General features: G+C 41.9%; 1 protein-coding gene across 2 annotated transcripts; it reads left to right on the top strand.

The window, feature by feature from the left end:
- The first annotated feature begins 186 nt into the window (after positions 1 to 186).
- On the top strand, positions 187 to 13,037 carry sharpin (SHANK-associated RH domain interacting protein). 2 transcript variants are annotated; one of them, XM_067474116.1, is made up of 9 exons: positions 187 to 681; positions 5,032 to 5,206; positions 6,822 to 6,914; positions 7,012 to 7,153; positions 9,452 to 9,542; positions 9,630 to 9,915; positions 11,789 to 11,892; positions 12,056 to 12,154; positions 12,246 to 13,037. In XM_067474116.1, the coding sequence occupies exons 1-9, from the start codon at positions 418 to 420 to the stop codon at positions 12,294 to 12,296; spliced, it is 1,305 nt and encodes a 434-aa protein (XP_067330217.1). In that variant the 5' UTR covers positions 187 to 417; the 3' UTR covers positions 12,297 to 13,037. The 2 variants fall into 2 exon arrangements, with proteins under 2 accessions (XP_067330217.1, XP_067330216.1); XM_067474115.1 differs by having other exon boundaries at positions 188 to 681; positions 12,053 to 12,154.
- Positions 13,038 to 13,077: the final 40 nt, after the last annotated feature.

Here is a 13,077-nt window from a genome sequence, read left to right as displayed (position 1 = left end):
TTTAAATATATCAGTCTATGTTGAATGAATGTATACATTATACTAGTTTCACGTCTTGAATGGAATTAGTGAAATAAATCAACTTTGTGAAGATATTGTAATTATATGACCAGCACCTGTATAGTCTGTATACTGTATATCAATGGGAAAAAAGTATAAGATACACGTTTCTCTACGGAGATAAATAATAGACGTACTGCTCTACTTCCTGTTTTGTTTTTCTTTCGTTCCGTGTGTGAACGGGCTTGGTAGATATGGAAGAATTTGCGTTGCGAGTCGAAACCCGTATCCTTCCCGTCGAGAGACGCATCCTAATCAGTCCCCGGCGGACCGTTTAAACCGCACAGAAGCAGCGGGCAGCAGTAACACCTGCCGCGGTTCTACAGCCACCCTCATTGCGCCTCTGGTGTGCGCGACATGGCTCTCAGCTCGGGCGGCTGGGCTCCTCCAGCCCCGGCCACTGCCTCGTCCCAACAGGCTGCGTGTGGCGGGCCTGCTCCAACGGCTTGCTGCAGTACTGTTTTAATGTCAGTCCGCGTTTCAGTGTGTCATTCCGGGATCCGGCCCCTGTGCCTCCCCGGAGCAGGCAGCGAGGCTCTGCGCCTACAGCTCAGCATGGACCCGAGCCGGGCCGGAGAGTTCCGACTGGCGCTGAGAGATACGAGCGGAAACCGCAGTGTGGTGAGAGTTCACACATCTACCTGAGTGTCTTTAACAAGTGATGTCGTTACCCACTTAGACATGTTTGTGATGAACCACTTTACTCAAACATGTTTTATACCAGTATGGGCCTGTACACGCCATTTTACAGAGCACTCGGCCAGAGATGTGCTGCTCCAACATATCCATTCTCCGTGATAAAAATCACACCTGATCTCTTTAAGTGCATATTTATATCGTTCAGGTGGCTACAACAACATCAAAAAGCTCAAAAGTGTGCGAAACGTGCTGCCTTTGTGGTGTTTTTATTCGCGACATTACATGTAGGTCGGTCCCGATACTGTTAAAAACAACAGCCTTCAGACTACATTCTTTTCAAATACCAACATAGCTGTTCATAAGTTGACACGGCTGTAACGTGACAGCCTTTTGTTTCCCTTTCATTTTTAGCCTGACCATAACCACTACATATTCTGTTTAATTAGAATGATGACAGCATGAGGGGGGAAACTTCATTGGTGGTAAACTGCTGCAGAGACACCTGCTCCCTAATGTCGTGACACACAGGAATTTTCTCTCTGTTGTCATCAACTTTTGTCATATGTAGCATGACATTCATCACGTTTCTTACTTATTTGGTTAATTAGGAGGCAATGAAACCAGAAAACCTGCACTTAGACTAGCACCGCTGCTCTGTGACACATGTGGTGAGTGAACACACTGTAGACAAAACATGGTGATTATAATATCAAGATAGGGCAGTTGCAAGCTCAACAGGAAGTATCAAAAGCAGCTGTTCAAATCATAGACAGAGAAAAAGGTTGACTTCTTTGACCCTGTCACCTGGCCAGATTGATTAGGAAAAGACTTTGACCAGCAAGGTTTGTGTGCTTAACAACATAGTTATTATTTTAGGGTGTGTCATTGGCCTAGACATCACGTGGCTGCAGCTTCCTGTTTTACGGCAGGCTGAGGGTCCTTCCTTTTTTCATGTTTTCACCCCTTTGGCCACTTCTTTGTTATTTCCTGTCCATTTATTGATTGTGTTTCTGCACACCAGAAGCAAAAGGTAATAATCAAGAACATATAAATTAATTGGAAAAACACTGATCTAGTATTGTCTGTCTCCACATGTGATTAGTTTCCTCTTGGTTTCTTATTGATCTGGCAGAATGTTTTGTGGTGTATAAACATCATTATAGTCTTTCAGAGCTATCAACCTGTTACCTGAAATGAAGCCCAATCATTTAATAGTCAAAATTATCATTCTTTACTTAATGGTGTATTGCGGTGATCTTTAAAACCTATATCTGGCACAATTTACAAATGTGTTTTTATGTAGACATTAGCCATGTCCATACAATAGCTCCAAACTTGATATATTTAAAATGTACAATCATATAAAAGAGAAACCTGGGTTGTCTGACTTTTCTTTTTCTTCTTAACTGACTTTATTGGTAAATTGACAGAACTGAGATTAATGTGGTTTTGGCTGAGAAATAATTTTTTTTGGAAATGCTGTAGGATGACAAAATCATTTCGAAGTATTACAAATTATGTGTGATCCTTAACTGGCCTCTGATACTGTGGATGATCCAGTTCAGCTCTTTCTCTTTGCTACTGTCAGTATACATCAGATTTGCTTTCTTAATTTGTCCTTCGATTTGGTTCACATGTCAAAGTGTCCTTGAGAAAGACACTGAACCCCAACTTAGTTGCTCCATGTGAGTGTTGGCCAGCTGCAAAGCAGCTCCCCCATCAGTTTCTGACTGTGAGTGTGAATGGGTGAATGAGAAGCAGTGTAAAGCGCTTTGAGTGCCAGTAGGTAGAAAAGTGCTATATAAAGTATTGTTCAAAATAATAGCAGTACAATGAGACGAACCAGAATAATCCAGGTTTTTAGTTTTCTTTTTTATTGCTACGTGGCAAACAAGTTACCAGTAGGTGCAGTAGATTCTCAGAAAACAAGACCCAGCATTCATGATATTCACGCTCGTAAGGCTGCAATTGGGCAATTAGTTGAAAGGGGTGTGTTCAAAAACATAGCAGTGTCTGCCGTCGACTGTACAAACTATTTTGTACAAACGTTTTTGTTTCTAGGATTTAGCATCCTGTGAATCACTAAACTAATATTTAGTTGTATGACCACAGTTTTTTAAAACTGCTTCACATCTGTGTGGCATGGAGTCAACCAACTTGTGGCACCTCTCAGCTGTTATTCCACTCCATGATTCTTTAAAAACCTTCCACAATTCATTTACATTTCTTGGTTTTGCTTCAGAAAAAGCATTTTTGATATCACCCCACAAGTTCTCGATTGGATTAAGTTCCAAGGATTTTGTTGGTTTGGAACCAAGACTTTGCTTGTTTACTAGTGTGTTTGGGGTCATTGTCTTGTTGAAACAACAGTTTCAAGGCCATGTCCACTTCAGCATAAGGCAACATGACCTCTTTGCAAACTGATCCATGATCCCTGGTATGTGATAAATAGGCCCAACACCATAGTAGGAGAAACGTGCCCATATCATGATGCTTCCACCACCGTGGTTCACTGTGTACTGTGGCTTGAATTTAGAGTTTGGGGGTCGTCTCACAAACTGTCTGTGGCCCTTCGACCCAAGAAGAACAATTTTACTCCCATCAGTCCACAACATGTCCTCCACTTCTCTTTAGGCCAGTTGATGTGTTCTTTGGCAGATTGTAACCTCTTCTGCACATGGCCTTTTTTTAACAGAGGGACCTTGTGGGGGATTCTTGAAAATAGATTAGCTTCACACAGACGTCTTCTAACTGTCACAGTACTTACAGGTAACTCCAGACTGTCTTTGATCATCCTGGAGCTGATCATTGGCTGAGCCTTTTCCATTCTTGTTATTCTTCCATCCATTTTGATGGTTGTCTTCTGTTTTCTTCCACGTCTCTCTGGTTTTGCTCTCCATTTTAAGGCACTGGAGATCGTTTTAGCTCAACAGCCTAGAATTTTTTTGCACCTCTTTATAGGTTTTTCCCCTCTCCAATCAACTTTTTAATCAAAGTACACTGTTCTTCTCAACAATGTCTTGAACGACCCAGGTGCTTCCTCAGGTGCTGGCTTCATCCTTAAATAGGGGGCCACCTGATTCACACCTGTTTTTTCACAAAAATCGATGAACTCAGTGACTGAATGCCACACTGCTATTTTTCTTAACACACCCCTTTCAACTAATTGCCTAATTGCACAGGCTTACGAGCATGAATATCATGAATGCTGGGTCTTGTTTGTTTTCTGAGAATCTACTGCACCTACTGGTAACTTGTTTGCGACGTACCAATAAAAAAACAAACTAAAAACCTGGATTATTCTGGTTAGTCACATTGTACTGCTATTATTTTGAACAATACTATAAGTGCAGATTGTGCTTGTCTTCAGAGAACAAATGTATACTTTATTGTCGAATGTGCTTTAAATTCTTTTTTGTTTGAACTTGCCCAATATACGGATATTACTTCTGCATTTGAGATTTTTCATATTAAATCAAAAATGTAAAAAGTAACTTGAGCATTGTGTTTTCCTTCTACTCTGCTCAGACACAGAGTGACATATTTTAGTAAGTACATGTTCAGTATTACGTTGGTCCCAACTGTAGACACACATGGATTATCAGGGTTAAAGTGGCCCTAACGTGGACTTGACTTGCTTTTCTCACAATATCTTAACTCAACTCTCAGTTCTATTCTCTGTTCATCAACTTGTCTATGTGCCTGCTTCCTAAAATTGGACAGGCAGAGATTCAGCTTTTTATCTCGAGTCACAGATTCCCCCCGCTGACGATGGAGATGCTTCTCGATTTGCATGGTTTTACTTTGATCCCAGCTTTTTCCAGCTTGTATGTTGGAGCTGACAGACTTTTGATGCACAGTGATATCAGCGTATATAAAGATACACACACCATCTGGCTGGAGGCAGATCCCTCCTTGCTGCTTTTCTCTATCTATAACAGGCTTTCAGTGCTCAGTTGATTCCCTTTATTACCCCAGTCAATGTACAAGGACAGATCATGTGCTTAAACCTCAGTGCTGCTCAGTCTGTCTGTCAAAATGAGGACACCAATGTTATTTTTGCATCTTTCCAAACCAAAACTAGTGCTAAACTAGTGAGCCTCACAATTTTGGTGATCCATCAATAGTTCCTGATAGTAGTTTCTCATTTTTCAAAGCAGAAATGGCTGAAACAGAAACATTCGCTGTTTCCAGCCTTTCAAATCTGAAGATCTTTGTAGTAAATGAAATACTTTTGGAATCAGTGACATGCACTACATTATGGTTTCCTACAATATGAATAATGCACCTATTGAAAGTTGGTGGTTGTTTTTTTTTTTTTTTTCCATTCAGTTCATTGCAGAGTTTGATCTGCGCCTGGTGCAGTATGAGGTCAAGTCCCCTCGCTGCCATGAGATGCGTCTTGCTGCTCCACCACATGACTGCATCCGCTTCAACTTCCGCTGTGACCGTGAAGCCGAAGAGTGGGCCACCGTGGTGATGTCATCCCTAAGAGAGGCCCATAGAGGTAGGTTAAATTTCTAATCAGCTATCAGTCAACGGCTTTTAGCTTGTCCCCCTAGGGGTCGCCACAGTGGAACATTGATTTGGCATGGGGTTTTACGTCCCATGCTCTTCCTGTGGCAACCCTCCTATTTTATCCAGGCTCAGGACCAGGACCAAGGTCGCCCTTGGTGTCTAGGCAGGGCCACACCTGGTGGGTGGGATTTGAACCCGCGGCCATCTGCATCCCAACCCAATGCTCCTATTTCTAATCTGCTTTCTTTGTAACCCACAGTTTTTCCCCATTCAGGAGAAAATTACACCACATTCTAAATCAATAAACTGGAAAATGTAGTTAATAAATATGTAGTTAAGAACTGTTTTTTATTACTCATGATTTGCAAATAATTTGAAATTTTTTTTTGATTGTAAAAAGAAAAAAATGTTGACACTAACAATGTTGTTTTAAAATATTTTTCAGCTACATTAATTATGTCCTTATTATTATTATTATTATTATTATTATTATTATTATTATTATTATTATTATTATTATTATTATTATGACTTCTGTCTTCCGTAGTATTTTGGTGCCTAACCAATTCGGCATACTTTCAGATAGAAAACATAGAACAATATCACAACTAATGAGGATAATTGGCAATAAGTCAGTATCATGATTAAATATACAAAGAGCATCCCAGAGAAGTTGAGACTGAGAAGAAGGATGTGATTAATCCCTCTGTGAAAACTAAGTAAATAGTTAAGCAACTTAAGAATAATGTTAAACACTTTTGAGGTTTAATCATCTCTGGAACTTAATATCAGTAAATGTACAGGGAGTCTTAGGAAATGTCTACTGTAAAATAGGACAAAGGATGTCAAGAATTGTTGAATGGATGAAATCCTATATCAAGTATAGATCGAAAACATGTTCAAAATGAGTCAATAACAAGCAAATGTCTCAGTTTCAACATGTGATAAATTGCCAATCACAATCAGAAATGTGTTTTGAAATGATGTGCAAATTATTGCACTCTTATATACATTTTACACATTGGCCCAAGCTTTTTTGAAAACATGGTTTCTAATCATTTACTGTATCTTGTTACCCTGAGAGAAAAAAAGACAAACTTATAAAAGCCAACAAATTGTATATTGTTCACCCGAATGAACTTTCTATCAAATGATAATGTTTGAAGAATAAAACGCTGTTGTCAGACAAAATAAAGGGCATTTTACATTGTGCTATTCTTTCGAGCCCGTTACACAGCTTTGAAACACCGTTTCAGTTTTCAAAGTACATGCACTTCTGTGCGTGGGGCAGATGAAGGCTGTGCAGGCAAAAGCAGTAGTAAATATGCCACATGGATGTTGTAAAGTCTTCTTAGATCAAGTTGAGGAACAGTCAGAAGAATAGGAGCAGTAAGAAAATATAAATGGAGTAAACAAAGTAAATGTACCAAAGAAAATGGCTGGCTTTTGTCTGGCCTGAATACAACTGGAATTAACATGTGTTACTCATACGTAAAGGCCTTTATTAGGGTTGTCAAGTGCGGCCAGAATAAATACTGATATGACTGGATATATTTGCATGTTGCCAGCCTCATGTTTTATGCACTTTTGTTTCCCTCTGACAGTTGCAAATATTAGCACATGTGACTCAGATGGCAGAACGAACCACACAGCAGCAGCCCTTGAGCATTGGAGTTCAGCTTCGCTGCCGCTCACAGGTGGGCAATTCTGCTGCTCGTCAATTGTTTTTTTCTTTTTTCAGTATCCAGAAAACTCTTTCAAATGTCGCCCTTGATTCATGACTCTTGTTTTTAGAGGAGCTATGCTTGGAGCTTGCCAGTGCGATTGAAGCAGGGGACACTCAATCTGCTTCACAACACGCATCTGCTCTGGCTCGGCAAAAAGCAGAACTGACGATCCGACCGTCAGAAAAAAACTACGCAGATGGAGAGATAAGGTGAGAAGTGTGGGGTTTGGGATTTAGTCAAGGTCACTTCTTCTTTTTCTTTTCCTTTCAGGGGTCACCACAACGAATCATGTGCCTCCATCTAACGCTGTCCTCTGCATCCTCTTCTCTCACACCAACTAACTTCATGTCCTCCCTCACTTCATCCATAAATCTCCTCTTTGGTTTTCCTCTAGACCTCCTGCCTGGCAGCTCCAACCTCAGCATCCTTCTACCGATATATTCACAGTTTCTCCTCTGAACATGTCCAAACCGCCTCAATCTGGCCTCTCTGACTTTATCTCCAACACATCTAACACAAGCTGTCCCTCTGATGTCCTCATTCCTGATCCTGTCCATCCTCGTCACTCCCAAAGAGAACCTCAACATCTTAAGCTCTGCTACCTCCAGCTCTGCCTCCTGTCTTTTCTTCAGTGCCACTGTCTCTAAGACGAACAACATCTCTGGTCTCACCACCGTCTTGAACACCTTTCCTTTCATTCTCGCTGATACTCTTTTATCACACAACACACCTGACACTTGCTCACAAACCATCTTGCTGCTCACAAATGTTCACCTCTGCCCTTAGCCGAGCTTCCACTACTCTTTCTCACAACTTCATTGTTTGGCTCATCAGCTTTATTCCTCTGTAGTTGCCACAGCTCTGCACATCTCCCCTGTTCTTAAAAATAGGCATCAGTACACTTCTCCTCCAGTCCTCAGCAACCTCTCACCCCGCTCTCACTTCCATACCTCCCAAGGTATGTCATCAGGACCAACTGCCTTTCCATTCTTCATCCTCTTCGACGTCCTCCTCACTTACTTTACTTACTTTACTCCTCTTACTTTGCTACTTCCTGCTCCACACCAGTCACCTCTTCTACTCTTTGTTCTCCTTCATTTTCCTCATTCATCAATTCTTCTCCCTCCATATTCCCATCACACTCCTGGCACCTGTCAATACATTTCCATCCTTTAATCACACTAACCTGCTGCACATCCTTCCCATCTCTCTGCCTGTCCAACCTGTACAAATCCATCTCTTCCTCCTTACTGTCCAACCTAACATACAAGTCCTCATATGCTCTTTGTTTGGCCTTTGCCACCTCTACCTTCACCTTACGCTGTATCTCCCTGTACGCCTGTCTACTCCTTGTCCACTTTCCTCTTTCCCGATGACACACCGAGTACCCTCCTACCTGTCTCCTTGATCGCATTAGCTGTAGTGGTACAGTCATCTGGAAGCACTTCCTGGCCACTTAGAGTCTGTCTCAGCTCCTTCCTGAAAACTACACAACATTCTTCCTTTTTCATCTTCCACCACTTCGTCTTCTGCTCTGCGTTTGTCCTCTTCTTCTTCCTCACCACCAGAATCATTTTACACACCACCATCCTGTGTTGTCTGGCTACACTCTCCCCTACCAATACTTTACAGTCACTGATCTCTTTCAGATTACAACATCAACACAAGATGTCGTCCACCTGAGTGCTTCTACCTCCGCTCTTATGTTACCCTATGTTCACTACATTTCCATCCTCTTTGCAAAGTCTACCACCATCTGTCCTTCTGTGTTCCTGTCCTGAAGACCAAGTCTGCCCATCACATTCTCATCACCTGTGTTCCCTTCACCTACATGTCCATTGAAATCTGCACCAATCACCACTCTCTCACCTCTGGAGATGCTCTGCATCACTTCATCTAACTCACTCCAGAATTTCTCCTTCTCTTCTAACTCACATCCTACCTGTGGAGCATAACCACCAACAGCATTGAACATCACCCCTTCAACTTCCAGCTTCAGACTCATCAACCTGTCTGATACTCTTTTCACCTCTAGAACATTCCTCACCAACTCCTCTTTCAGGATAACTCCTACTCCATTTCTCTTCCTATCTGACCCATGGTAGAACAACTTGAACCTTACTTCTAGCCGTGCTAGCTTTCCACCTGGTCTCCTGGAAACACAGTATATCCACCTTCCTTCTCTGCATCATGTCAATAAACTCTCTATCCTTCCCTGTCATAGTCCCAACATTCAGAGTCCCTACTGTCAGTCCTACTCTCTGGGCTTTCGTTTTCTCTCTCTGCTTACAAACAGACCTTCCTTCTGTAATCGATCTGGTATGATGTCAGATTCGCATGTTTAATTTGGCATTTTCAGATGCCCTTCCTTACATAATCCTCTGCATTTGTCCAGACTTGGGACTGGCACAAGAAGACACTGGCATGTGCCCCCTCGTGGTGGCGTCACTATGATTAATAATTCTTGTATGTTGTGTTTGTCACTTATGGTATTATGTGTTTTGCAGTTTAACTGTGGTGGTGGAGGATGTGTCGTCATCCTGTTGTGTCACAGTGAAAGTGTTCTCCTACATGACTGTGGCTGCCCTTAAGCAACAGGTTGGAAAACCATCAATTATCGAGTAATAAAAATGTCAAATAATATCTTCTACAGCTCTACTGACATCAGCCACTGCTCTTCCTTAGGTGTTTCTTGAGTACGGTTTCCATCCTCGAGTGCAGCGCTGGGTGATTGGTCAGTGTTTGTGCACTGAGCCGAGGTCATTAGCCTCCTATGGTGTGCAGAAAGATGGCGACACAGCGTACCTCTACCTAATCTCGGCCCGGCAGGCCCGCATAACACGCCAGCTATTCCAGCAGGACCTGGAGAGCGCCCTCCTCGCCCCACCTCTCCCCCCAGGGAATGGACCCACCTCCCAAGACTGGAGGGGTTACAGCACCTTGCCTTCAAGACTAACCCACAACAACCAGGGTGAGTTCTCCAAATGTCCGCTTTGTCTTACAATTTTCACAAGAAAATTTGAAACAGTGATATGTTTCATGATCTTTTGTCTCCAGGATATTGGATTTAAAACTGTAGATATGAGGTTGTTGTGTTGCCTTGGAGTTTTAAGGGCATTTGAGTGTTTTTACATTCATACTGGCTTAGTAGTGAAGAACTGAGGCCTTTTTATTTGTAATTTCCCAGAAAAGGCAACAAAACCATGATGAAGCAGCTATGAAGTTTTAAGGCTGTAATGTTTAATCTAATCTAATTCAATTCAATTCAACTTTATTTATATAGAGCCAATTCATAACAAAGTCATCTCAAGACACTTTACAGAATAAAGTCAAGACTATAAAGATGTATAGAGAGAACCCAACAATTTCCCCTGGAGCAAGCCATAGGCAACAGTGGATAGGAGAAACTCCCTTTAACAGAAGAAACCTCCAGCAGAACCAGGCTCAGGGTGGGCAGGAATCTGCCTTGACCGATTGGGGTGAGTGGAAAGTGAAGAGAGAAAGGAAAAGAGCAACAAAACCAACAACAAAACATCTGGCAGGTTGGTAGGACCAGTAGCTGCACGCTGGAAGACACACAGCTTCAAAGCCGGGAACACCTGCAGAAAGGGACGGAGAGAGGGAGACAGAGAAGGACAAAGACAACTACGGGAGAGAACACACAGAGTTAATGACATACAGTGGTGACAATTACGTGGTGAGAGGAGAGAGGGACAGGAGAAGGAAAGGAGCTCAGTGCATTGAGGGGGGGATCCCCCAGCAGTCTAAGCCTATAGCAGCATAACTATAAGTAACAATAGTTATAGAGGAAGGTTTTGAGCCTAAACTTAAAAGTAGAGAGGGTCTCTGCTTCCCAAATCTGAACTGGGAGCTGGTTCCACAGGAGAGGAGCTTGATAGCTAAAGTCTCTGCCTCCCATTCTACCTTTGGAAATTCTGGGAACCACAAGTAGGCCTGCATTCTGAGAGCGAAGTGGTCTACTGGGTTGATATGGTGCTATGAGGTCTTCTATATATGATGGAGCCTGAATGTTCAGAGCTTTATATGTAAGCAGGGTTTTAAATTCTATTCTAGATTTAATGGGAAGCCAATGGAGAGAAGCTATTGAAGGTGAAATATGATCTCTGCTGGTTCCAGTCAGCACTCTTGCTGCAGCATTTTGGATTAGTTGCTGGCTCTTTAGGGAGTTACTGGGGCATCCTGAAAGTAGGGAATTACAGTATTCCAACCTAAAAGTAACAAATGCATGGACTAGTTTTTCAGCATCGCTTTGAGACAGGATGCTCCTAATTTTGGCAAGGTTCTGTAGGTGGAAGAAGGCTGTTCTAGAGATTTGTTTTATATGCGAGGTAAAGGACAAATCCTGATCAGAAATAACTCCAAGGTTCCTTGCACAGTACACAGTACAGTTCCTTGTACAGTAATCTAATCTTATCAATGACTTAAACGGAAAAAAACACAAGCAAGAAGTGAGGCCCAGTAGCTCAGTTGGTAAAGGCAATCGTCCAAGGACCACAGGGTCAGTGGCCCATTCCCCTCCCCAACTGTGCAAAAAAAAAAAGAAAAAGTGATTGACTTGGTTTTAAATTAGGTGACTTAATTTAGGTTTAGGTATATAGCTACAGTGTAAGAACTAAATCCAGTACTTTATTGTAGAATTGTACTTCAGTGCATGGTTTGAGAGTAATTTGATTTTTGTTCTAGACATGGTCTAAAAGTTGTTTGGAGGTTTTCTTCATTATTAGACTTTTTGTTGTCCTTGTTTTATCTTGGTAAAAAACACAAAAGCAGTCTGAGACTGAAAGCAGTTTCATTTAAACTTGGGTCATTTTATTCGATTTCAGGCAGCGCAGCTGGAGGAAGTGATAGACCAGGGGACCTCAAAGATGTCCTTGACATTGATAATCTGCAGCTGAGTGATCACACCAACAAAGTTAGTAAAACACAGGTATGTCACCAGATCGTACTTTGGGAATCTTATATTTTTTTCTGGCCAGAGGGTAATTCACAGATGCCAGGGTTTTGTAGTGTGTGTGTCTGTTTTTCTAGTATATGTCTCTGAAATCTAAACGATTCTTCTAAATCTGTATCAACTTTTGTCTACTCAGCAGACAGAGTGGGCCTGTCCCTCATGCACTTTTATTAACAAGCCGTCACGTCCAGGCTGCGAAATCTGTGCTACAGCCCGACCTGACGCACACATCCAACAGGTATTTCGCAATATCCCACAGGCACTACCTTTGCTTTAGCCTTTAACATTACCCCTCAGTGACAGTTGCTCCTTTTTCATGTCTCATAAAGGAGAAAGGAAGGAGAGAGGACCGAGGAGAGTCTGCTTTAGGCGGCAGCTGACTGCCCGTCCTCACTGTCTTGTTGATATTTCTCACTCCCTCTCTCATTCTCTCTCTCTCTCTCTCTCTCTCTCCCTCTCACAAACACACAAAATAGTAAATCTGCCACCTACATGCTGACAGAATACTCACACAAAGACTGTCAAATGCACTGATAGTCCTTTGATAGCTGGCTGCTGAAGATCGTAGCGTTCAATGCGCTGTAGCATGACAGAGTCTCAGACGATGATCTGCAGACAGAACATCAGCTTTGAACTTTTGACATGGACGTGACCATGACATGCATCTTAATTTGGCCAGATCTCTTCCTTATTTATTTCACGGGATGTGTGTATGCGGTGCTTACAACAGATGGCCTAATATTTATTTTAGGGGAGAGAGATGTGACAAGTTCTCTTGACTAGGGAATTTCGTACTTTCAGTTTCTGCCAACTCTGAAGTGAGCAGAAAGGTGAAGCTCTGTGCAGCACCTTGTTCTATTTAAATGTCATCTGTTGGTGCCAAATTTGTATTGGAAGGTGAAAAAATGTTGGAAGAGAAGGAATGTCACTTTTACAGGGTTGTCAAGTGCTTTTATTTTTATAACATTGTGTATTATTTTAAACAATATGCCTTTAGTAACTACTGTATATTTTAGCAGTTCAATCTAATTTTACTCAATTTTCTGGAAGGCAATGGATTGATCTGTTTTCAGTACATAATGTAAAAACTTGCATTAGATCAATAAATAAACTACCTAGCTCCTGTTTGTCTATAGATCTGTTCTTCATTCTATCGCAGGT

The sequence above is a fragment of the Channa argus genome, chromosome 14 (genome assembly GCF_033026475.1).
Source record: "Channa argus isolate prfri chromosome 14, Channa argus male v1.0, whole genome shotgun sequence".
NCBI lineage: Eukaryota > Metazoa > Chordata > Actinopteri > Anabantiformes > Channidae > Channa > Channa argus.
The sequence above is the reverse complement of the archived record's forward strand: the minus strand, read 5'-3'. Positions and strand labels throughout refer to the sequence as shown.